The sequence below is a fragment of the Eschrichtius robustus genome, chromosome 5, assembly GCF_028021215.1.
Source record: "Eschrichtius robustus isolate mEscRob2 chromosome 5, mEscRob2.pri, whole genome shotgun sequence".
In the NCBI taxonomy this organism is placed as follows: Eukaryota; Metazoa; Chordata; class Mammalia; order Artiodactyla; family Eschrichtiidae; genus Eschrichtius; species Eschrichtius robustus.
Genome location: NC_090828.1, coordinates 137,068,884 through 137,092,387, shown reverse-complemented (window position 1 = coordinate 137,092,387; position 23,504 = coordinate 137,068,884). Strand labels below are relative to the sequence as shown.

The window sequence follows — 23,504 nt, the reverse complement described above, 5'->3', positions numbered from 1 at the left end:
CAACTTTGGGGAGCAGTTTGAGAAGAGTGGCAGAAGCAGAATGTTCTGCCTAAGGAGAAAGGAGGCTAAGGTATATCACATCAGTTACTTTTAGGGGAAATTTGAGAAGGGAAGAGTGTGAGAAAGGAAAGTGCCTTGAGGAAGGAGAGGGGGTATTTGAGACATTCTTGTAGCCACAAGCTACTCTTTTCCTAGCAAGAACACAGCACGATAGGAAGAAGGGATGCGAGCCCCATTTATTTCTTAACACAAAACTCCAGATCTAAATTACCATCAGGGAAGGGAGGAGGGGGACATCATCTCTATTGTCAGATTCAGATTTTGCTCCGGCAGCTTTGGCTAAGTCTACCGCAGCTGTACAAACTCCATCCCTCCACCCCAGACAAAACAACAAAACACCACCGCCTCCCTCCGCTTCTTCGTAATCTGGAAAAACCGAGCAGGTGCACCGTGCCGGAGTCCTGCGCCAAAGACCCCTCTCCGAGCCGGCTTTAACCCGAAGGTGCTCGGCTCCCGAGCGGGTCCGGCCTGGTGTGCAGCTCCCGACGCAGCGCGCCGGGCGCAAACCCGACAGGGTCGCTTCAGTTCCGCCCACCTGATCCTCCCACGATGCTCAGGCTTTGCGGGCCGTGGCCTCTGTGGGGACATCAAGAACAGTCAGGAAAACCCTCGGCCCAGCCTGCAGCCCCTTCGGCCCGCTGCAGTCGGCCTCCATTACCTTTTCCCGCGCCGCACCGCCCTCGGGAAAATGAAACCTTGTGCCGTCAGCTGAGGCAAAAGGGTATGAGCTTTTTACTAGGCAAAGAGAAAATGCAGAACCGACTCTACATAGCAAAGGGGTGTGTTGCCCCGGCCCGGTCGCCCGAACGCTCCGCCCAGGCCCGCCCTCTCGGCACCGGGGACTACATTTCCCAGAGGCCTCAGCGGCCCCGAGGGGCAGGCCCGTCCGCTCTCCGCTCACACTGAGCGGTGACTGGCTTCCCCGGAGGAGGGCGGGGCCTACCCCAGCCAATGGGTGAGAGGCTCGTTACGGCGGCGGAAGCAGCGGCGCTGGGCTGAGGGGTGGGGGGCAGAGTGCTAGCGCCTCGGCGGCGGCGGCGGCGGGTTCGGGAGCCCGAGGACGCCGGCCCCACAGGCGGAGAGCGCACGAGAGCGAGCTCGAGGCGGCGCGGCGGCCACTCGGCGCAGCACTCAGGTAATGGCGGGACGGGCGCCTGGGAGCGGAGGGGAGGAGACGAGGGGGCGGGGCGGCCGAGCCGGGCTGCAGCGTCCTTCCCGCTGCGCGTCCCCGGGGAAGGGCAGCGGTCCCTCGTCTCCTGCTGCGCAAACCTGGGCTCTTTCCCGAGCTGAGCACGGAGGTTGGGCCGGCGGCGGAGGCCGGGTGTCCTGTGGCAAGGAAGGGAGAGGCGTCGGGAGGGCTGGGCTGATTCGGGCGTGGGGGCGTGGCGGGCGTGGGCCTTGGCGGGGAAGCTGAGAGGCCGGGGGAGCGCGGGCGGGCGGGCGGCCCAGGGAGTTTGGCTCCTGGAGCAGTTTAAAGTGACTCTCCACATCCGGGCCCTGCGCCCGCCGCTTTCAGACCCTGACCGAGGCGGGGCCTCCGAGCTCCCCGCCCCTTTCGCCTGCGGCGCTTGTCTGCCTCTGCCATTGGCTCAGCCTCGAGAGGTTTGGGCTGCCCCGGCGAGGCTCGCGCCTGATTGGCTGGCAGTCGGCGGGAGGGTGGGGCGGGATCTCAGCGCGCAGGCAGCGCTGGATTGGTGCGGGCCCCGGACTGACGCGCCCGGCGTGGGGCCAATGGGCGGGCGGGGGAGGTAGGGGCAGGTTCGGGGGAAGAGGACTGGAGCGCAGCGGCAGCCGGGCGGCGGGGGTGAGCGGGGCCGGCGGGGCTGGACAGCGGCGGGCCCGAGGCGCGCTGCGGCACGAGTCGTCCCCGCGACCTCGGAGCCCAGCGCTGCCACCGAGATGGGTCCTCCGCGGCACCCCCAGCCCGGCGAGGTGGAATCGGGAGGGGCGGGCGGCGGGCGGCGGCAGGTAAAGGGCACACTGGTCCCGGGGCTCCTCAGAACGCCTGCCCCCCTCCCCAGGGATGGAGTCTCAGAGACCCGGAGTGTCTGGAGACCTGTGTTCTCCGATCTCAGCGGGGGGCTTCAGGGTGGGGGCAGGATTGCGGGCGTATCGGGGATATCGGCTCCTGAGGGAAGAGTGGGGGTCGGTTTTAGGGAAAGTGGTGAAGATCTCGGTTCCCTTTGGCTCAGTGGGGCTCTGTGAAAGGGGCGGGGGAGAAATCCGTCAATGGAGGCCTGTGCAGAAAAGCGTTCGAGAATTCTTTTCGGATCAGGTCTTGATGGAAGGTTTCTGATCCCTTCTTAGGACAGGGCATCTGCCTCCGATTCCTCCTGTGACACACTGATGACAGTTCTGTTCACCTTGGTGTGAGGCTTAAGTCTTTCAAAGGCACATGCCATTTGTCATGAAACTTTACACAGAAGTATATATATTGTGTTAAGACCTGTCACGTGGATGTTATACACAATGTAGTGTCGACTTTTTCTTGTGGCAATCCACAGGTATTGGGGGGCGGTGTCATAATATCCCCCAGCACCACATAAAGGATTTTACCATTAATTGAACCTGTGTACATCAAAAACTTAAACAGCTTACACCATTTCTGCACTGTATGTTGAATCACAAGTATCATTTTAGATAGATGATGCTACGTTTGCTTTTCTAAGGGAAGACGTAGGTACTAAAAATGCTTTACTTTCTCCGTATTGATTCTAATATCAGAATCCAGTAATGACCATATGCCTATGCACTGCAGGTGGAAATGAGTTCTCAACAGTTTCCTCGGTTAGGAACCCCCTCCACCGGGCTAAGCCAGGCTCCTTCACAGATAGCCAACAGTGGTTCTGCAGGATTGATAAACCCAGCTGCAACAGGTGAGATGTGTGATATTTTTCTATATTGCTTCCTGCTTTAAAAATATTGCCAGTTTTCTAATTTAAAAATAAGTAAATTCTTTGTGGGATTTTAGTAAATACTAGATTATCAAATTTGAAAAAAGGATATATTACAGTCCTGATTTAAATAGGGCTTTCTTTCTTCCTGTTTTAACCACTTGATTCACATGTTCAGAGTGTACATGAAACTTACAGTGAAGCACGCCTACAGGAACTATTTTTTTAAATGTATTAATGTGCTCTTACTTAATTAAGGCCCAGAGGTGTAATAATAATGCCATGAGGGAATGCAAAGGTGTGTAAGGCATAGGTCTTGCCTTTCAGGAGCTTACTGTATAGGAAAAGAGATTTTAAAAAGATGTGTATACGCACATATACGCAATTTGGTTTTTAGTTGTATACTTTTTGAATGCTGAAGATCAGTGGCCTCAGCTGGTGATGGTTTTGCCCCCCAGGGAATATTTGGCGATGTCTCCATACACTTTTTGGTGCCACAAGTAGGGGGTGCTCTTGGCATCGGATATTTAGAGGCCAGGGATGCTGCTAGGCACGCGCCGTTAAGCAGGACAGCCCCCAGCCCCACAGCAGAGTACCTAGTCCAGTCAGCAGTGCTGAAGTTGAGTTACTCCTTCAAATAATTCTGTATTCCGTGTACCAAGTGGAAAGGTGGCGTTGCGAAGTGAAGTAAGGTACTCCTTTGTTTATTCCTTTCTTTACTGCCTGATTTCTATCTTCCTCATTATGGTAAATGGTACTACCATCTACTTATTGCTCAAACCAGAAACTCAGGCATGGTGTTTAATTGTTCTGTCTTTGTCTCTCACCTGTGAGCTGTGGCCTCCTTCCTATTGCTTCGCCTCCTTCCTGCCAACCTAGTTTTTGTTACAAATTTATTTTAGTTCTCTTTAGACTTGAAGTAACTTTAAGCTACTTTAGTCCTCCTGCTTAATAGTAGCTGCTCATATTTTCTGAACAGATGATAAGTTCTCAATCTTCTTGACCTTGGGACTTTACACAGTCCAGTTTTGTTTTGTTTGCCACAGTCTTTCTTCTTCCTTTGCACGCTTATTTATCTGGCTAACTCTTTGTTCTTCTTTGAGGTTTCCTCTCAGATGTCACTTTCTCTGGGAAGTCTTTACTGACTCCCATCATCCACTGCAACTCAAGGTCGGGCCTCCTCCTAGAATGAAGGCCAGGACTTTTCTGTCCATGCTCCTTTGTATGTGCTATCCTTGCTACAGGGTGGAGGTCAACAAATTCTTATAGAGCCACTTCAAGTTCCTGACCCCTTAACAAAGATTTTTGACAGTGTTTTATCTTTTGTATGAATTCACTGTGGGATTTTTTTTTTTTTTTTTTTTTTTTTTTTTTGGCCAAGCTGCATGGCTTGCGGGATCTTAGTTCCCCGACCAGGGATTGAACCCAGGACACAGCAGTGAAAGCGCCAAGTCCTAACCACTGGAGTGCCAGGGAATCCTCACAACAGAATAATTTAAAGGAGCATAGCTAAAGAGAATATTTTTGAACATCTATTTGCAAGAATTATACTGCTCATTAAAAAGGGTATCAATTAGCAATAATTGCCCTCAGACTTTGTTGAGAAGGAAATCATTGACTTAGACCAAAATTGTCTATAGAATTTTACTTCTGAAATGTGTTGTTGTTGTTTCCTTCAGTTGCTCTAAAAAGAAAATAAAAGTTTTCCTTAAGTAGTTAGATGTCTTTCTATATTTCCTGTTGCTCTTACTGGAAGAAGTAATTTGGGATCCTACGCGTGTCAGGATTTCAAGTACATGTTCACAGTACAGAAGTATAGATTACAACCAGTTCTCTTAACTACTGCTTCAGGGTTCTTTTCTGATAAAAATAAACAACTTCAAATACCTAGAAGGAAATGATACATAGTTGCAAAAAGAGCTTAGTGGAAAATGGTCAGTGCCTTATATCTTAAATGAAAATGTCAAAAATCGAAGTCTTCCGGGACAGATAGGTTTGGGGGACAGTTATAAAATTGTCCAGTTCCTTTAAACTTTTAGTTAGGGGAAAATCTGGGCAGTGGGGAAGGTTAACAATCAGTTGATAATGGAAAGACAGAAGTAAAACTCTTTATATACAAGCATCACGTATACAGAAAATACTAAATGTTTTTTAAAAGCTGTTAGAACTAATAAGTGAAATTACTAAAGGTTGCAGGATAAAAGTTCAGTGTACAGAAATCAATTATATTTCTAAATACTAGTAATGAATAGTGAAATTTTAAAAATGTCATTTACAGTAGCATTAAAAAAAAAAACCCACAAAATACTTAGGAATAAGTTAACAAAATATGTGTATGGGATTAGAAAACTATGAAACATAGAAAACTATGAAACATAGAAAACTATGTAAAACATTGCTGAGAGAAGTTAAAGACCTAGATAAATGAAAAGATCTTTCACGTTCATGGATTGGAAAACTCAGTATTTTCCTTTACCCAAAGGGATCTGTAGATTCAAATGAATCTTAATCAAATTCACATCAGGTACTTTTCTAAAAATTGAATCTAAAATTGAATCTAAAATTTATGTGAAAACCAAAGGACCTAGAATAGCCAAAGCAATTTAGACAAAAAAGAAGAAGAAAGTTGGGGGACTCCACTGCCTTACTTCAAGACTTGGTATAAAGCTGCACTAATCAAGACAATGTGGTATTAGCATAAATCACTGGATCATTGGTACAAACTAGAGGATCCAGAAATAGACCCACACATAATGGTCAATTGATTTTTGATAAAAGTACATAGATAATTCAATAGGGGAATGATAGTCTTTTTAACAAAATAGTGCCAGAACACCAGAATATCCGTATGAAAAAAATAAACCTTGACCTTTACTTCCACTATGCACATAAATTAACTCGAAATGTATAATTATGGACCTAAATATAAAACTTAAAATTTCTAAAAGAAAATATAGGAGAAACTGTTTGTTACCTTAGAGTAAGTAAAAATTGCTTAGGGCACAAAAAACACTGATTAAAAGGAAGCAACTAATACACTGTACTTCATCAACGTTAAAAATGACTGCTCTGCAAAAGACACTGTTAGTAAAATAAAAAGGCAAGCCACCAAATGGGAAGAAGACATTTGTGATAAATGTGTCAGCAAAGGACTTACATCTGGAATATATAAAAAACTTGTAACTCAATAGCAAAAAAGGCAAACAGCTTGTTTTTTTGTTGTTAGTTTGTTTGTTTTTAAGGGACGAAATATGTGAATAGACACTTTACCAAAGATGCTATATATAAAGGCCAGATAAACACAAAAGATATTCAACTGTATTACTCCTCAGGACAATGCAAATTAAAACCACAGTGAGGAACTACTATACACCCACTAGAATGACTAAAACAAAAAGACTGACAATACCGAGTTTTGACGTGTTTGTCGAGCAAGCAGAACCCATGCATTGGTGGGAATGCAAAGTAATCTAGCCACTTTGGTAAGCAGTTTGGCACAGTATGTTAAAACATTTAACGTAAGCTTACCGTACAACCCAGCAGTCTCATTCCTAGGTATTTACCCAAGATAAATGAAAATGTGTGTCATACATACAGTGACTTCTCCTTCAGTGTTCATAGAAGCATTACTCATAATAGCCAAACCCTGGAAAGAACCCAGATTTTACCAACTGGTGACTGGATAAGCAAAGTTTGGTTCAATCCATACAGTAGAATACTACTCAGTGGTAAAAAGAAGCAAACTAGCATTATACACAGTAACGTGGATGAATGTCAAAAGCATTTTACTGAGAGAAAGAAGCCAGACCCAAAGGACCACATACTGTGTGGTTCTATTTCTATGAAATTCCAGAAAAGACAAAGCAGTGGTGGTAGAACCATCAATAGATCAGTGGTTTCTAAGGAGTAGGGGTGGGAGGGAGGGAATTGACTGCAAAGGGGCATGAATGAACTTGTTAGAGTAAGGGAAATGTTCTATGTCATGATTGTGTTGTGATTACAGTACTGAATACATTTGTGAAAATTTAGTTTTATACAAAAAATTAGACTTTATATGTAAATTTTATCTCAGTTAATAATAAAGCTGATTGATTAAAAAATGGGTAAGATATGAACATATACTTCACAAAGGAAGATGTATATGAATGGCCTATGGTCACATAAAAAGAAGTTCAACATTACCAGTCAGCATGGAAATGTTAATTAAAACCACAATGAGATACCCAGTACACACCCACTAGAATATCTGTGTGTCAAGAATCCGTGAGGATGAGAAACAACTGGACCGCTAATGCACTGCCGGTGGGAACATGAGATAATACAACCACTTTGGAAAGTACTTTGGCAGTTTCATATAAAGTTTACCATTTGACCCAGCCATTCTGCTCCTAACTTGTTGGTGAGAATGTAAAAAAAAAAAAAATCATTGAACTCTCTTTAGAATAGCCATTTTATTGTACGCAAATTATACCTCGATAAAGTGGTTTTAAAAATCAAAATTTTTTAAAAATCTGAATGACCTAGGAGAAGGGTCAATGTATAGCAGAATATAAAATATATTAATCTTTTCTCCCAGCACTTTTTTCCTCCAAGAGAAAATTTCTGATTTTTTTTTCCTGAGGAGATCATTGAACAAGGACTCAGAGTACATATGGATATTTATTCTAGAGTTGTAGACAATAGCAAAAATTTGGAAATAACCTAAAAGCTCATCAATGATATAATGGTTTAAAAAGGTATAGTACATCTATTCAATAGAATTTCATTTAGCACTTTTGAAATAATGCGGTGTATATTCTATATTACTTAGCAATTCCACTCTTAGGTGGAATCCAATAGAAATGGTAATGTTCACCAAAAGACATACACATGAATATTACTAGCATTCCTATTCATAATAGTAAAAAAAACTGAAAACTAACTGGGAGTAAAATGGATAATTTGTAATTTATTCAAGCAATGGCATACTGTACTGAGAATGAAAGAGCTACGGCTACATGCAATAACACGCACAGATCTCATACCTGTAAGTGAGAGAGACAAGAACCGGGTACATTTGTTACGAGTGTGTTTATATAAGTTCAAAAACAGACAACAGTAGCCTATAGCTTTAGAGGTTAGCACAGTGAGTGTCACTGGGAGGGAGAGCGACTGGAATCAGGCTGAGCAGGGGCTTATGGGAACCAGTAGCGTTCTGCTTGTTGATCAGGGGCTGGTAACTCACGCATTCTCTGTTTGTAAAAGCTCACTGAGCTATACACTTGTCTTTAGGAAGGTTATAGTTAAATAAAAAATTAAGTAAATAAAAACCCACCTAAAATTACAGAGCTGAGAAGTGTCTGACATTTTACCAAAATAGTAACTTGGTGCCTTTAGGGGATAGACTTTGGGAGCAGCTTTACTTTCTTTATAGTTTTCCAAGTAATTAAAATTTTTTACGTAAGTATAATCTTTATGTTCAGAAAAATAATGTCAGTGTTGTTTTGGGAAAATGATAGTGCAAATTAATATTTTCACAGACTCTCCTCGTTCATTACATGAGTTCCTTGATTTTTAATAAATTTTTTTTATCAGTGTGTTCTGAATTCACAGCATTTTAAAATTTATTTTTAGTTTTATTTATTTTTGGCTGCGTTGGGTCTTCCTTGCTGCGCGTGGACTTTGTCTAGTTGTGGCGAGCGGGGGCTGCTCTTCGTTGCGGTGCGCAGTCTTCTCATTGCAGTGGCTTCTCTTGTGGCAGAGCATGGGCCCTAGGCGCACGGGCTCTAGAGCGCAGGCTCAGTAGTTGTGGCGCACGGGCTTAGTTGCTCCGTGGCATGTGGGGTCTTCCCGGACCAGGGGTCAAACCCGTGTTCCCAGCATTGGCAGGCGGATTCTTAACCACTGCGCCACCAGGGAAGTCCCAGTTCCTTGATTTTTTTAACTTAATTTTTAAATACGTTACATGTTGTCATGGCCCAAAATTCCAAAAGAAAAAGAGTATACACTGAAAAATATCTCTGCTTCCTGTCCCCCACTCATCCACTTTCTTTCCTTTCAGGCAACCAAGATGCTTTGCAGATATGTTATCCATATACAAATACAAATGTATTTGTATTTGTGTGTATTTTATTTACTTTTTTTCTGTTCTGTACCTTGGTATTTTCATATATTTTTTCATAATATATATATATTATACATTTTCCCATAAGAGTACCTAAAAAGCTTTCTGGTTTTATTTTTATAGTTGCATGGTAGCCTATTGTGTGAGTATACCATAATTTATATAACCAGTCCCCTATTGATGGACATGTAGGTTTTTCGGTTCCTTTGCTAGTATAAAAATACTGAAACAAATAACTTGTACCTGAGTCATTTTATACACATGCTGTGTATCTATAGGGTACAGTCATGCAAGTGGAATTGTTAAGTCTCAAAGGGTGCATGCATTGTAATAATGATAGAGCTTTACTTGTTCACTCTGTAGGGATTTGGACTGAGAAATTGGTTACCTTTTTTTTTTTTGGGCCGCACCACACAGCATGCAGGACCTTAGTTCCCCGAACAGGGGTCAGACCCATGCCCCCTGCAGTGGAAGCATGGATTCTTAACCACTGGACCGCCTGGGAAGTCCCCAAGTCACCTTTTTAATATTAGGTTTTTATAACTTTTTAAATATTTTAAATGAAATTGTCTTATATCTTATATTACAATTTCAAGTATTTGAGGTCATTCTAGATAGTTTTCAGGCCCTTTGTTCATAGGAGTAGGAAATTGCAATATTTAAAACAAGTCCCATGTTCCATAGGTGTGACTTTCCAGTTTGCTATCCATCAGGGGAATTTGGTGCCCAAATTTTCCTTGTTAAGAAAATCTCACAAGGAAATGGTCAGTTTATCAACCCTGAAACATAACTGCAAGTGCCACTCTTATATGTGCTGTTCTATTATTTGATATCGGAAGGGCATGACACGCTGTTTCACCCTTCATGTCTTCACTAGTCAACGATGAATCTAGTCGAGATGCTGAAGTCACTGCCAGGGAGCACGTGGGTTCCAGCAGCTCCCTACAGCCCCGTGAAGAGAAGCAAGAGCCTGTCGTGGTAAGGCCCTATCCACAGGTGCAGATGTTGTCTACACACCATGCTGTTGCATCGGGCACACCTGTCACAGTGACAGCCCCACCAGCACATCTGACGCCAGCAGTGCCACTCTCATTTTCGGAGGGACTTATGAAGGTAATGGAGAGGTTTAAAATTTCACATTGAACGACAGCTAAAGACTGGCTAGTATTTCTGACAGTGTTCACAGAGTCTTAGGCTGTATCCTAGGATCATAGCTTTTTCTTTTTGACCTATCAGTTCAGCGCCTCTCTGTAACTCAGAGTGCCGCTGTTCTGCAGTGCCTAGTCTCGTGCCGCTGGGCAGTTGGCATCACAGGATCTTTTCTCGTACCCATTTTGACGTTGGTTTTATTTCAAGCTATGGGCATGCTAGTGTAGCTTTTATCTTGGAGTGGCACTCTTCTCCAAGGTTTTGTTTTGATAGCTTGCTAATTTGGGTGTATCAGAATATTGCCTTGTGTATTAACCATATGGATATGTGTCAGTTACTGGGAGTTTTGTTTACTTCCGCCCAAACTTGGGAGGCAGCACGGTATAGAAGAAAGAATGTGGGCTGTGAGCCATACAGATCTGGGCTTTATTCCCAGTTCTAGTTTTTACTGTCTGTGTGGCTTTAAGCAAGTGACTTAGCCTTGCTTTGTATGTTTCCACATCTGTAACACGGAAATGCTAGCACTTCAATGGAAAGGCTGTGATGCTAAGAGGTAAAATACATAAGGCTTCTGGCATCTTTCCTGGCACTCCCCAGGTTTGATTTGTGTACGTATATAGAATGAAATGCATCACTAGTAAAAAGCTGTTGATATGTTTCGTGTGGTTTTCTGTTTGCAGCCGCCCCCGAAGCCCACCATGCCTAGCCGTCCCATTGCTCCTGCTCCACCTTCTACCTTGTCACTTCCCCCCAAGGTTCCAGGGCAGGTTACCGTTACCATGGAGAGTAGCATCCCTCAAGCTTCAGCCATTCCTGTGGCAACAATCAGTGGACAACAGGTTTTTTTCCTCTTAATTTGCTGATTTTCAAACTGAGATGCCAAACTGTTGATCATTATTTATTGAATGCCAGCAGTACATTAGGCACTGGACTAAATAAAAAATTAACTGGTCACTGGTATCTGCAAGGGGACGAGAGTAGAGCGGACAGAGAAGGATGGCATCGGGAGTAGGACCAGTATGCACCGTGGTCTTGTCATTTAGCCCGTACGTAGTGAGTGTCTGCTGTGTACGAGGCACCACCTGCAGTGTGAGAAGCAGATCTAGATAAGGCAGCCCGTGACCTGGAGGAGCACAGGAGTCCGGTCGTGCTGGGTTACAGGTCCAGAACTCTCGTGGGCTGAGAGCAGCCTCGCAGCAGTAGTGCTTCTCTAAGCTTATTCTCTGAGGAGAGGGGTGTGTACCTCTTGGGCGACTGGCAGGTTCCCTCAGCAGCCTGCCAGTTGTGAACATTTATTTTAAAGTCTCATGTTGTAACTTAATTTTTTTTTTTTTGAAATTGCAGTTCTCCTCCATAATATGTATTTGATTTATTTAAATATTTTAAATTACTTACCAATGAAAACTGAATCTCACAACTCACTCCCTTCAAGGTTTTAGGAAAAAAATGGTATTCCAAAAAGATGCACTGTGGTTTTTTTCCTTTTGTCATACTGCTGAGTCCTCCCAGAAGTGCTGGAATGTCCACCTGAGAAGCACTGGCACCAGGGTTGGGCAGGTGTGAGGAAGGGACACTTAGGGGTGAGCTGAAGAACTGACGGGGGAGTGCCCGTTGGATGCTGACTGAATTTACTTAGAAATCCTGGCTAGCATAAAGAATGCATGAGTGCAGTGGCGTGTAAAGGAAGTAGTGAGAATAAGAAAAAATAAGCTATAGGCCAAGACAAAGAAAACAAGGGTAAAAGACTAATATTGAAGATGAGAGTGTCTGAAAGTGGACAGTCAAACGTGTCATCAGTGACAGGAATCTAACACCTAGCTAGACTCAAGGCAGTTGACGGGTCCTCCCTGTCCTGTACCACATGCCTGCTGGCACAGGGCATCGTGCAGTGCGCTGTGAAAAGAAAACTAAATGTCCTTTCCCTTGGGGTGCTCACTATCTTAAGAGGAACAACATGACCCACATTTGGAGGCAGCTGACTTCCTAGAAGCAATGGCTAAGCACCCGTGGCTAAGACCAGGCACTTGGAAATAACGTCGCCTCCTGTTTCTTGCAGGGACATCCCAGTAACCTGCATCACATCATGACCACGAACGTACAGATGTCTATCATCCGCAGCAACGCACCTGGGCCCCCTCTTCACATTGGAGCTTCTCATTTACCTCGAGGTAAAGGCTGCATGTTTTCTTCAGACTCTTGAAATGCAGTGACAGGTATACGTTTGGTAGAAGATACAGTAACACAAAGCATATCCAGAATGAGCTTTTTAAAGCTGCAGGACAGCAGAAATAAACTTAGATTAATGCACATTTTTAGTGTGGCCTAATGGGTGCTTATTATAGTTGTATTGCAACACATATGTGTAAACTCAGAGCAATTCAAATTTTCTGTATGGTCTAAAAATTGTCCTTTATACTAAGGAACTCCTGAAAGCTGTGGTAGTGTAAATATGGGCTTCATTTTTAATAAATAAGTCACAAATGTTAATACTGAGTATTTCTGAAGTTTAGTGAAAATGCTTAGTCAAATCTTTTTATTCACATGGCAATAAGATGAATTTATTCTTCCAATGAAGTTCTGATAGGTTGTAAGGTATTAAGTTTAATGAGTTTTTTCAATTACTTGATCAGAAATTGTTACCTTCTATTGGAGAGGATAAAATTATTGTCGGCAAAATCAGGCGAACGAATACTCTCTCTCTCAATGTAACTTAGTGGTTCTCAGAGTGAGGTTCACAGACTGCAGGGGGATCTGTGTGAGGATGAAACTAAGACATGTGCCCTTTTGTCAGTGCTGATATTGGCACTGATGGTGCAAAGGCAGTGGTGGTTCAAGTGAACTCTTACTGGTGGTTAAACTGCTGCAGCCTTGGCTTGAATCAGGGTAATAGCAGCACCATGCTGTGCTTCACTGCTACATACTTGCAGTTTTTTTAAAAAAAAAAGCCAGTTTCATTTAAGAACACCCTTGAAGAAGCAATACAGATTATCAGTCTTACGAAATCTCAGCCCTTGAGTGCACGTTCTCTTAATTTTCTATATGATGAAATGGGAAGTATACATAAAGCACTTAAGCTGAATACTGACATACTGAGCTTATAGGGAATATAATTGTAGCTATTTAAATCATGAGCCCGGAAGCCATACTAATAAAAAAAATACTGTTTTTCCAGGTGCAGCAGCTGCTGCTGTGATGTCCAGTTCTAAAGTAACGACGGTCCTGAGGCCGACCTCCCAGTTGCCAAATGCTGCTGCAGCTCAGCCGGCAGTGCAGCACATCATTCACCAACCAATCCAGGCACGCCAGGGTTGTGGGCAGCCAGCCGGCAAGCGTTAAGCGCCTACTCTGAGTTATTCACTGCTTGGCACCGTGCGAGTCCTTGAACCTCAAGCGACTTTGGATCTAGTTGCCAAGATGTAGAGAAGGCTGAATTATATACAGTGTCATGTGATCCGCTGTAGGAATTTAGGAGAGAGGTAGTAAGGGAAGGCTTTTGGTTGGGATGGGTGTGGCAGTGGGGATTCTGAGACGTGAAGGGCACGTGAAGGGGGGCAGCCCTCTGAACAAGGCAAGGAAGATAGTGGTGGTTGTACACAATGTGGAGTAAAGACTAGTTAGAACTAAGGGATTCTAGTTTGGATCGGGGTGTGTGAACCCCTAAACATTTTATGCACGTATATATGCTTTTTGAGGAAGACGGTCCATGCCTTTCAACTTTTTTCAAGGAAATCTGTGGCCTCAGTACTACTGAAGTATATCGTGTTACTGCGTGATACCGTGTCTGTCTCTAAATTCGGGACTCTAAGATGAAGACTGTAAACTTGATTTTGTGCACAGCAGAGAGCTACTGCGTCTTTGGAATATACTGATATATGGTCAAAGAAATACCTTTGAAAGATTAATCCAGCTGAATTGCGTACAGAAGGTAGAAGTTCAGTGCCTTTGGGGCCAGACTGGTAGCATGTATGAAATAGCTGGGTTTAAGGTACTACGGAAGAGTGCTGACTGGGACGTGGGGTAAGATATGTCTAGCCTGGAGCTTTCACATTGAACAAAATAAAAGACCTCGCTAGTAATAAAACACATTTGGAGACTGATTAGGGCCCCAGGAGTATAATGGTAGGAAGGGTAGGAGAAAGAGGAGAACCAAGGTCAGGAGCTTAGTAGTGAGGAGGACAGCACAGCAGTCCTAGTGTGAGAGGACAGGCTGTGAGAGCAGCGCCAGGGGGACGAGGTCTGCAGGTGAGAAACAGATCAAGAATGGGCAGAGTTTGCTGAGTTAACCTGCACGTGGCAGGAGCAGGAAAGAAGGACTACTCAGAAGAGCTCAGATGACTGGAGAATCTGACAGTGGGCAAGCGGGTGAAGCCCAGTGTGGAACTCGTTTGTCAGGTGAAGATTTTACACACAGATGTAGGGGTAAGGGAAGTGTATCCATATGGAAACATCTAGAAAGCATCTGGGCACCCTGCACCTTCCGCTGGTAAAGAATGCTGTTACCACGTGTTTGCCTTTTTTGCCCTCAGATGGCATGAGAGCCAGCATCCAGTTCTGAGTAGGCCCTCTGTGGGAAGCCCTAGGTTGTGTCGTCATGAAAAGTGTCTGCTCTAGGACCAGCGACAGCTCTGTGGGAACTAGAGCGGAAGGGCTAGATTCCAGTCTGTACTAATCGTAGGACAGAATTTTGAGTGGTCATAGTCGAAAAGGAGGGGCTTGTGTACTGTCCAACCAAAATTGGATTTTTTGGGATAATTCTGGCTCTTGGACTTCTAACAACCTATCTGGAAAGAGAACTCGGTAATGAGAATGGTGAGAATTTATTTTCATTTGGACATAAACGCCCTTATTTCTAGGCCCAGTTTTCAAATTATACTTGCAGTGTTTTTGGCATACTATATTTTGCTTTTGTTTTCAATGAAATATGTTTTTCTCTTCTCTTGGTAGTCTCGTCCACCTGTGACCACCTCTAATACCATCCCTCCTGCTGTGGTAGCAACTGTGTCGGCCACCAGAGCTCAGTCTCCAGTCATTACTACAACAGCAGCCCATGCCACTGATTCCGCACTTAGGTATATTCGGGGGTTTGAAGATCAGCCATCCTGCCATCCTCCTTTCTTCTCTCCCCTTTTCTTTTCCTTCCTTCATTCAACTCAGTAAATATTTATTGAGTGCTTTTTTCTTTTTTTTAATGAGCTGTGTTGTGTTCTAGACACTGAGGGTAAAGCAGTGAACAAATAAAAAGAAATTCTTGCCCTCATAGAGTTTCTGTTTGTAGGAACTGTGGCTGGAGACATACAATAAAAAAAATATAGTTTTTTAGGTGGCAAAGAGTGCTTCGGGGAAAAATTGGGTAGGGCGAATGGGATTTGGAGTGACAGGGTAGGCAGTGCGGGGAGCTTACTGTGTCATATAAGGTGATCAGGAAGGGCTTTGTTGATAAGAATGCAGTTGAACAGAAAATGGAAAGATGTGAAATGAGCCATATGGCTGTCTGGGATAAGAGTGTTCTAGGCAGTGGGAACAGTAAGTGCAAAGGCCCTGAGACAGGAGTATGTTTACCGCATAAAGGGGCAGCAAGAGGCTAATGGTAGGAGAGTGGCCAGAGATTATTTTAGGAGGTAGCAAGGTCCCCAGGTCATGCCGAGCCTTATGAACCACTCTGAGGATTTGGCCTGTGCTGGGGGGCAATGGGAAGCTTTAGAAGAGTTTGGAACAGAGCAGCGCCATGATCTGAAGTAGCTGCATCAGCCTGGTTGCTGGAGAGAGTAGGCTGTGGGGAGGCAAAGTTGGAAGCAGGTTGTTGCGAAGAGTATGGCAGGAATCCAGGAGAGATGGTCGTTGGAGGTGGAAAGGTGTGGTTAGATTCTGAATAGAACTTTGAAGATAGCGGAGGGGATTTCTGAGGAATCACGTACGGGGTTATTAGAGAATGAGCACAGTCAGGCTTATGCCAGGGCCGGTTGGCTGTGCAGCTGGGAGAGTGGAGTTGCCTAAACTTGGGATGGGGAAGAATGGGAGGAGTAGGTTTGGGGAGGAATTCCAGACTCTGGTTTGGGGCATTTTTAAGGTTGTGCTGACTTCTGAGCACCCAAGTGGAGATGTTGAGAAGGCTTAATATATGAGTCTGGAGTCCACAGAAGAGTTTGGGAGGAGGTGATTGAGGAAGGCAATGTAGATGGGGAGGAGGTTTATGAGAGAGAAGATGGCTCCCAGTTGAGAGGGCTGTCGAGGGAAGCAGCGTTCTCAGGGAGAACCAAGATTCATTAGGGCAGGAAGATAGTGGATATATTCACAGAAGAGGTTGAGGATACAGGAGATTTTGCTAAAGATGGATTGTGAGTCCAGAGGGTATAGTAGAAAGGTTGGGTGGTTGAGAAGTGAAGCCAGTACAGTTAAGAGATTTACAGAGCCATACAGGGAGAGAGTCTGGTCGATGAGGGATGGTCTCTGATGCTTCTTGCGAGTGACACAATCAGGGATGAAGACATCAAGGTATTTGTCCTCACGACCCCGAAGCGTATTGTGCTGGGGAAGCTGTGAAAGTTGGGGAAGGCAGTGGCGTGAGAGTCTTGCCAGGAGCATGCAGTGTTCAGCGGTCTTTCTTGATGCTTGCCATCGAGTATGTGGGTGCCGGGGAAAGAGCCTTCGGCAATATGAACAAGAAGTGAGGCACTGGACAAAAGCAGGGGTAGGGCATGGAGAACAGAGCTGTCGGGAACTAGAGACCATCCGGAAGACTTGTCTACCAGTTGGAAGCAGTCTGAGATGCCTCCTTGGTTTCCTCCTTGCTTGACCAAGTAAATGAAAAAGAAACAAGGGAAAGAAAGCAGATTTATTTATTTATTTATTTATTTTTGGCTGTATTGGGTCGTTGCTGCACGTGGGCTTTCTCTAGTTGCAACGAGTGGGGGCTACTCTTCGTTGCGGTGTGCGGGCTTCTCGTTGCGGTGGCTTCTCGTTGCAGAGCACAGGCTCTAGGCATGTGGGTTCAGTAGTTGTGGCACACGGGCTCTAGAGCGCAGGCTCAGTTGTGGATCACGGGCGTAGTTGCTCCGTGGCATGTGGGATCTTCCCAGACCAGGGCTCGAACCTGTGTCTCCTGCATTAGCAGGCAGATTCTCAACCACTGCGCCACCAGGGAAGCCCCGAAAGCAGATTTTAAAGAGGAGGTTAAGTTTTGTGATACTGAGTGTATCTGTGGCAACAGGTAGTTGAAGAGATGTCTGTGCTTGAGAAGTCATTAACGCGGGCTACAGTTAACGCTCTAGGTATCTGAGTCTACCCAGCGGGAATAAATACAATGAGAAGAGGGCCCAGAACAGAGCTCTGAAGAAAATAACACTTACGTGCAGAGTAGTGCCTAGGACTTAACTTTAACCGCTAGCTCTGTCACTTACTAGCTGTGTGCCATTAGGCAAGTGTTTTTAACTTCCCTGATCCTTAGTTCCCTCTTCAATAAAATGAAGACACTTTACTTCTCGGTAATTGAATATATTGCCGGAGGTACAAAGAGACACAACAGCCCAACATAAAATAGACTGTGTTATTCATGTTAACTTTATAGTACCTTCAAAAAATTAATATATTCAGATGGTATGATGAAATTCAAAAGGTATAAATGTGTATACAGTGAAAACGAGGGTTAGTTTTTTTTTTTTAAACCATGTTGTTGAATTATCTTTTCCAGTTTATTGTTTTTACTAAAAAATAGATATTGGATTTTGTCATATATTTTTAGCATATAACTGTATTTTCACTCCTGTGACAAATATTATTGTGTGCCTTGTCTGTGCCAGTCACTGCTCTAGGCACTGGAAATACACTAGGGAATTAAACAGGCAAAACGCTAATGATCAGATGATTTTCCTACTTAAATTATCTATAACTGTGACAAATTCCTAATGTCTGACTTCCTAGCTAATGGATGTACTGACGGGCATTTTGGCATATGTTGCATGTTTGTGATGGTGTGCCTTCAAGGTGTATTCCTGGAAGTGGGAGTGCTAGGTGAAAGAGTAAAGAGTAAATGTCTCAATTTCCTCACCTAGAAAATGGCAGTAATGTTACCTCCCTTGATATGGAAGTTAATATGTAAATATTAATATGTAAATATGTATATATTAATATTAATATATAAAGTACTTAATACATGCCTGACATGTAATGGTCATTAACACTTGTTATGTATTAACACTTGTTATTTTTCATTAGAGTAAATGAAAATCAAAGACTAGTATAGTCTATGCTTTCAGAAACACTTAACATATCTAAATACTTAATAGAAATGCTCTTTTAGGGGTATATTTTTGTATGAGCTGGACCTCTTAAAATATGAGCACGTTTAAGTTTGAATTTAGGAGATCCTTTCCGGGTGATTCTGTTGGCATTCTTCTTTGTTACAGGTATCTTCAGAATTGTTCCCATAATTAGATTCCTCCATCCTAAAATTTGTGATTATTTTAATTATGTATACACGTATCTCTCTGAATGCATTTCATTGTAAATGCTGGGAGTGGGCAGCTTTCACTGTACTCTGGTGACCTAAGTCATCAACTATTAAAAATCCAGTCTTCAATAGTAGGCTTTCTCCTCAGTAAGTTCCACCAAGTGTCATAGTTGCACCTAGGACCAGGTCTGATCTTAAAGCATTTTGAGAGAGGATCCCTGTGATGAAACCATCGGTTAGTTTGGATACGTGAGGTCCCAATCACATTTCACCCTTACAGCTCAACTTTTCATGTTTTCTTCTTCCTGATTTATAATCACATGGTTCCAAAATACAAAAACATAAAAAGGTATTCAGTAGGGAGTATCACTCCTCTGTCGCACGTCTACCAAGTTCCTATGTTCCTTTCCCTCTTTGCCTTTGTAAAGTAACATGTTTATAGCTTTCGGGGTATCCTTCCAATGTTTCTTAAATACAGTCGAATTCACTGTAATTCATCTTAATTCACTGTTAAGATGCAATTCTTAACTTTTATCCTTTTTACCCCCAAAATTGTTTAATTCATAGATTCCTAAGCTGCCCTCTTATTGCAGCCAGCAGTGTGTCAGTCTTCTGATAATCGTATGTTCCTCTTTGGGTTTTTTTCGTATAACAACATATGTTGAAAGCTTTCCATTTCAGTACGTGGAGTTTCGTTGTTCTTTTAGCTGTAGTATGATGACCCATTGTGTAAATGGATTTGAGGTTCTTTTCTATACTTTACTATCATAAATAATATTGCAGTGAATAACTTTATACTCTTGTCATTATGCATGTGTGCAAGAATATCTGTAGGATAAATTCCCAAAAGTGATCAGAGGGTATATGTGATTGTAATTTTGATACCTATGTCTTATTGCCTTCCATGGGCTTTGTACCAATTTATACTCCCTCCAGAATATTTAAAAGTGCCTGTTCCCTTACAGCTTGAACAACAGAGTACCCTGTCAGTTTTTTGGATTTTTGCCAATCTGATAGGTGAACGATGATATATCAGTGTCTTTTAAATTACATTTCTCTTCCTCTGATTAAGACTTCGTCTTTTCCCTTTGTTAAGGGGCCATCTGTGTTTTCTTTTTAGCAAACTGACTATTCATATCCTTGGGCTGTTTTTTTTGGCCTGTTTTTTTTTATTGGGCTGTTATTTTTCTCATGGATTTCTAGGAGCTCTTCGTATATTAAGATTACACTTTCACCTATGAGTCTTTTTACTTTGCTTGTAGTGTGTTTTACTGTGTTAGGAGGTTTGCTTATTGGTTTACAGAGTCAAATTTCTTGATTTTTTTTATAGCTTTTGGATTTTGAGAGCTTTTAATTGTTAGGAAGCTCTCCCCCACTCCAAGGCTATTAAAGAATTCTATCTTTTCTTCAAGTACTTCTTTATTTTCCATTAAACCTTTCATCATTTTCATATTTATCCTGGTGTACTGTGTGAAGTATGGGTCTAATTTTATTTTTTCCAAATGGCTATGTCATCTTCCTAGCATCATTTATTAAATAGCCCATTCTCTCCCCTCTGTTTGAGATGTCAACTTTGATACGCTATCAAGTTTTCTTACCATTTTTGCAATTTCAGTAGCATGCTTCCCGGTTAATTTGACATGCCGTCTATGTTGATATCCCTTTCAATTATGAGGCAGTCATAACTGTAACTTTATCTTCTGGTAAAGGATGATATAAAATTGGGGGAAGGAAGTCAGTGCTTCAAGGTCACAGGTTAAGCTTCCGTTAATCAAGGTTTTCTGTAATATTACCTCATAACAGTTAGAACCTTAGTTCATATCTTCAGCTTTGTTCACAGAGTGAAACGTGTTCGTTATAGTAATGTTTACTCGAGATGGTCAGAGAGTGTTGATTAATTATATCGAGGATACTCAGTATGGCTAAGGGTTAATTTATTTGGTTCATGGTACATGTTGATACCTTTTAAAATGAGGCTTACGGCAGTTTCAGGAGAGAAACTCGATGGGCAGTTAACTTCATTGGTTCACCTGTGGACTTCACAGACCTGTGAAAAATAAAACTCTGACTGTGACCCAGCACCAGACAGTAAGTGGCCTTGACTGCCTGCATTGCGTCTGGAGACAAGTCCTAGATCGTAATGTCTTTTCTGTCTTCCCAGTCGGCCAGCTCTGTCTCTCCAGCATCCCCCATCTGCAGCGATCAGTATTCAGCGTCCTGCCCAGTCGCGGGATGTGACGACAAGGATCACACTGCCATCTCACCCTGCGCTAGGGACGCCAAAACAGCAGCTCCATACCATGGCTCAGGTAAAACCAGAGATGAAGAGCCATCTGTTTACTCTGTGGGCTAAAACCAGAACTGTGCAAAACTCGCTGAAAGCCTGGCAGTATCGAAGGCAGTGATTGCGTTTAAGCGGGATTGGGTGGGAGATGTTCGTGTTTCTAACTGTGTTGTGGGGTGTCCCCCCCACAGAAAACGATCTTCAGCACTGGCACACCGGTGGCCGCAGCAACGGTAGCACCTATTTTGGCAACCAACACCATTCCTTCCGCAACCACGGCTGGTAAGTTGGCAGCCCTGCTCTTCCTGCCGGGGAAGAAGGAGGCATGAGGCGTGGGTTCATTTTTTATTTCTCAGCTTCAGGCAGAGAACAAGAGTTAGGTTAGAAAAATTCTCTTACTTTTTCCCAAGAGCTTTTCTTGGGTTTTTGAGAATCTGTAATGTGTGCAGAGAGGCCATTGTTGAAGAATTTCCCTTCTTCTCCTGTTCCAGGATCGGTGTCACACACACAAGCTCCCACGAGTACAATTGTTACCATGACAATGCCCTCACATTCATCCCATGCTACAGCAGTGACCACCTCAAACATCCCGGTTGGTAAGTGGCGTGCAGCCTGCAGGCGGAAGCTTACAAGGAATTTTTCAGCCCCGCTGACCAGGTCTTCATATAGCTGGCTAGTGTTGATTTTTTTTTTTAATTGTTAATTTTCAAAGCAACACTGACTTTAACTTTGAGTATTATTTCATATACAGATTTGGCATTTTGATGGTAGGGGGAGAAAAAAGAAGATAACCGTCTCTGAGAGCTCAAAGTAAACTACTTAAACTCCACTTTTGACTTATTCATCAACCTTTACCTTTTCTATGTTTACCTTTTAAAAAAGTAAGTTAACTTTACTGATAAAAGTTTGACAAGAACAACAGGAAAAGCAAGAAAGAAGCAAAGATCTGGAGTGAAGAGACCTTGTACACTGACAGATTGTTCAGGAAAAATCTCTGGGTGATGCAACAGTGGGAAGAATGCTAACCCTCAAGTCACTTCCCCGAGGTTCTTATCTGGGTGCCACCCAAGGTACTTCATGACCATCCTAAAATTCCTTCCAGGCTTTGTTTATTCCCCTTTTAAATATGTGTATATTTTCAGTATTAAAACATCTTTGAAAAGTTTCTGGCAGCCAAACTTTAGTGATCAAGAGCAGGGATTGGCAAGCTTTTTCCGTGGAGCCGGATCGTAAGTGCTTTAGGTTCTGCAGGCCTCGTGGGTGTGTGCAACTACCTAGCTATGGACAATATGTAAACAAATGGGTGTGGCTGTGTTTCAGTTAGATTTTTTTATGGACACAGAAATTTGAATTTCATGTCATTTTCAGGTGTCACAAAATAGTCTTCTTTTGATTACCCCCCCCCCCCCCCCCCCCCCGCCATTTAAGAGTGTGAACCCATTGTTAGCTCATGGGCCAAAACAGGCATCAGCAAGGTTTGGCCGGCAAGTTGTCGACGCCTATCGTCAGAGCTGATAGCTCACTGTCACAGCTTCCAAAGCAGAGGCTGTGGCCTATGAGACAGAACACTTCCTTCTTTAACCCACAAGTCACAGGTTTTAGTTTCTAGTGTTACCTATGCCTTGGTTCTGTAACAGTGAGTGTGCCATCTTACTCTCCTTCACTTCCAGAGATGTGGGATGGCTGCCATATTTTTAATCTGCTGTACTTTTAGAAGTAAGACTGCCTTTTGTGAGAGGATGCACTGACATACTCGATGGTCAGAAATCTGGTGACCAGACACAGAAGTGTCCCCCCTACCTGCTGTGTCCCAGCACTGGGGTGGTCCCTCCCTCCCTGCTTCCTTCCTTTGCATGTGTGACGGGCTGCAGCTTCCACAGCCCTCCTAGCAAACTTTGAGGGCACTTTTCCAAAATAACGGTAGGACCCAGGAAACCCTTGCTCCTCTTTTAGATAACTGGGCCATTCCAGCCCTTAAATTGGTACTCAGCCCCACAGATGGCTTTTAGCAGAGAAAATAACTGCGGTCTTTCTCACGTTACTGCTCACTCCAGCTTGGCATTGCAGAAACCAAACTTCTGTCACACCCTCTGAATTTAATCTCACTTCTGTGAAGTCTGGCGGTGGGGGTAGGGGTTCGGCATTACAGCACTTTCGTTGAAAAAGATCGTTGATTGTTCCATGTTGTCATTTCAGGCTGTTTTCTGGCTATACCTAACAGTGTCATCAGTTATCCGCAGCGCTGTCAAGTCAGAGCCAAGCCCCTTCTTTTCATCTTTATAGTCGAGAGTCTCACTAGGGAATGTGTAGCTATGAAGAAAATCAGACCAGGAAAGAGGGGCAGCGTACCCTAGGGGGCTGTCTGGTTGCGTCTTGAACCCTCTCTGTGGAGAATTAGTTAGAGATCAGTTCTTGTTAATGTCGCTGTGTCTTCCTAAGAGTAACACTGTGGAAGTAAACTCACTGAAAGTAGCAGGAGACAAATAATGTTCATTCTTTTGGCTAAAACTACCAACTTCTTACCTGTCCTAAGTTACTGTATTGCTGTGTTCTCTAACTCCGCAGCTC

The 23,504-nt window shown here is 43.5% G+C and overlaps 1 protein-coding gene and 1 long non-coding RNA gene across 10 annotated transcripts in view; one reads left to right on the top strand and one right to left on the bottom strand.

Moving 5' to 3' along the window:
* Nucleotides 1–211: 211 nt before the first annotated feature.
* Nucleotides 212–973, bottom strand: LOC137765455 (uncharacterized). The gene is made up of 2 exons (XR_011074165.1): nucleotides 719–973; nucleotides 212–636 (listed from the first exon to the last, which is right to left on the bottom strand). It is a non-coding gene; the product is annotated as an uncharacterized lncRNA (long non-coding RNA).
* Nucleotides 974–1,058: 85 nt separating this feature from the next.
* The window catches only part of SAP130 (Sin3A associated protein 130), a 72,285-nt gene continuing 49,839 nt past the window's right edge, over nucleotides 1,059–23,504 (top strand). For 2 of the 9 annotated variants that reach the window (XM_068545319.1, XM_068545318.1), the window contains exons 1-10: nucleotides 1,927–2,028; nucleotides 2,819–2,936; nucleotides 9,935–10,170; nucleotides 10,887–11,045; nucleotides 12,263–12,374; nucleotides 13,379–13,503; nucleotides 15,151–15,275; nucleotides 20,814–20,961; nucleotides 21,128–21,218; nucleotides 21,428–21,532. In XM_068545319.1, coding sequence (XP_068401420.1) covers nucleotides 1,960–2,028; nucleotides 2,819–2,936; nucleotides 9,935–10,170; nucleotides 10,887–11,045; nucleotides 12,263–12,374; nucleotides 13,379–13,503; nucleotides 15,151–15,275; nucleotides 20,814–20,961; nucleotides 21,128–21,218; nucleotides 21,428–21,532 — 1,288 coding nt within the window. In that variant the 5' untranslated portion in view covers nucleotides 1,927–1,959. Of the gene's footprint in view, nucleotides 1,196–1,283; nucleotides 1,359–1,819; nucleotides 1,865–1,925; nucleotides 2,029–2,818; nucleotides 2,937–9,934; nucleotides 10,171–10,886; nucleotides 11,046–12,262; nucleotides 12,375–13,378; nucleotides 13,504–15,150; nucleotides 15,276–20,813; nucleotides 20,962–21,127; nucleotides 21,219–21,427; nucleotides 21,533–23,504 lie in introns of those variants that run through there. The other 7 variants (XM_068545321.1, XM_068545323.1, XM_068545326.1 and 4 more) reach the window with 7 other exon arrangements.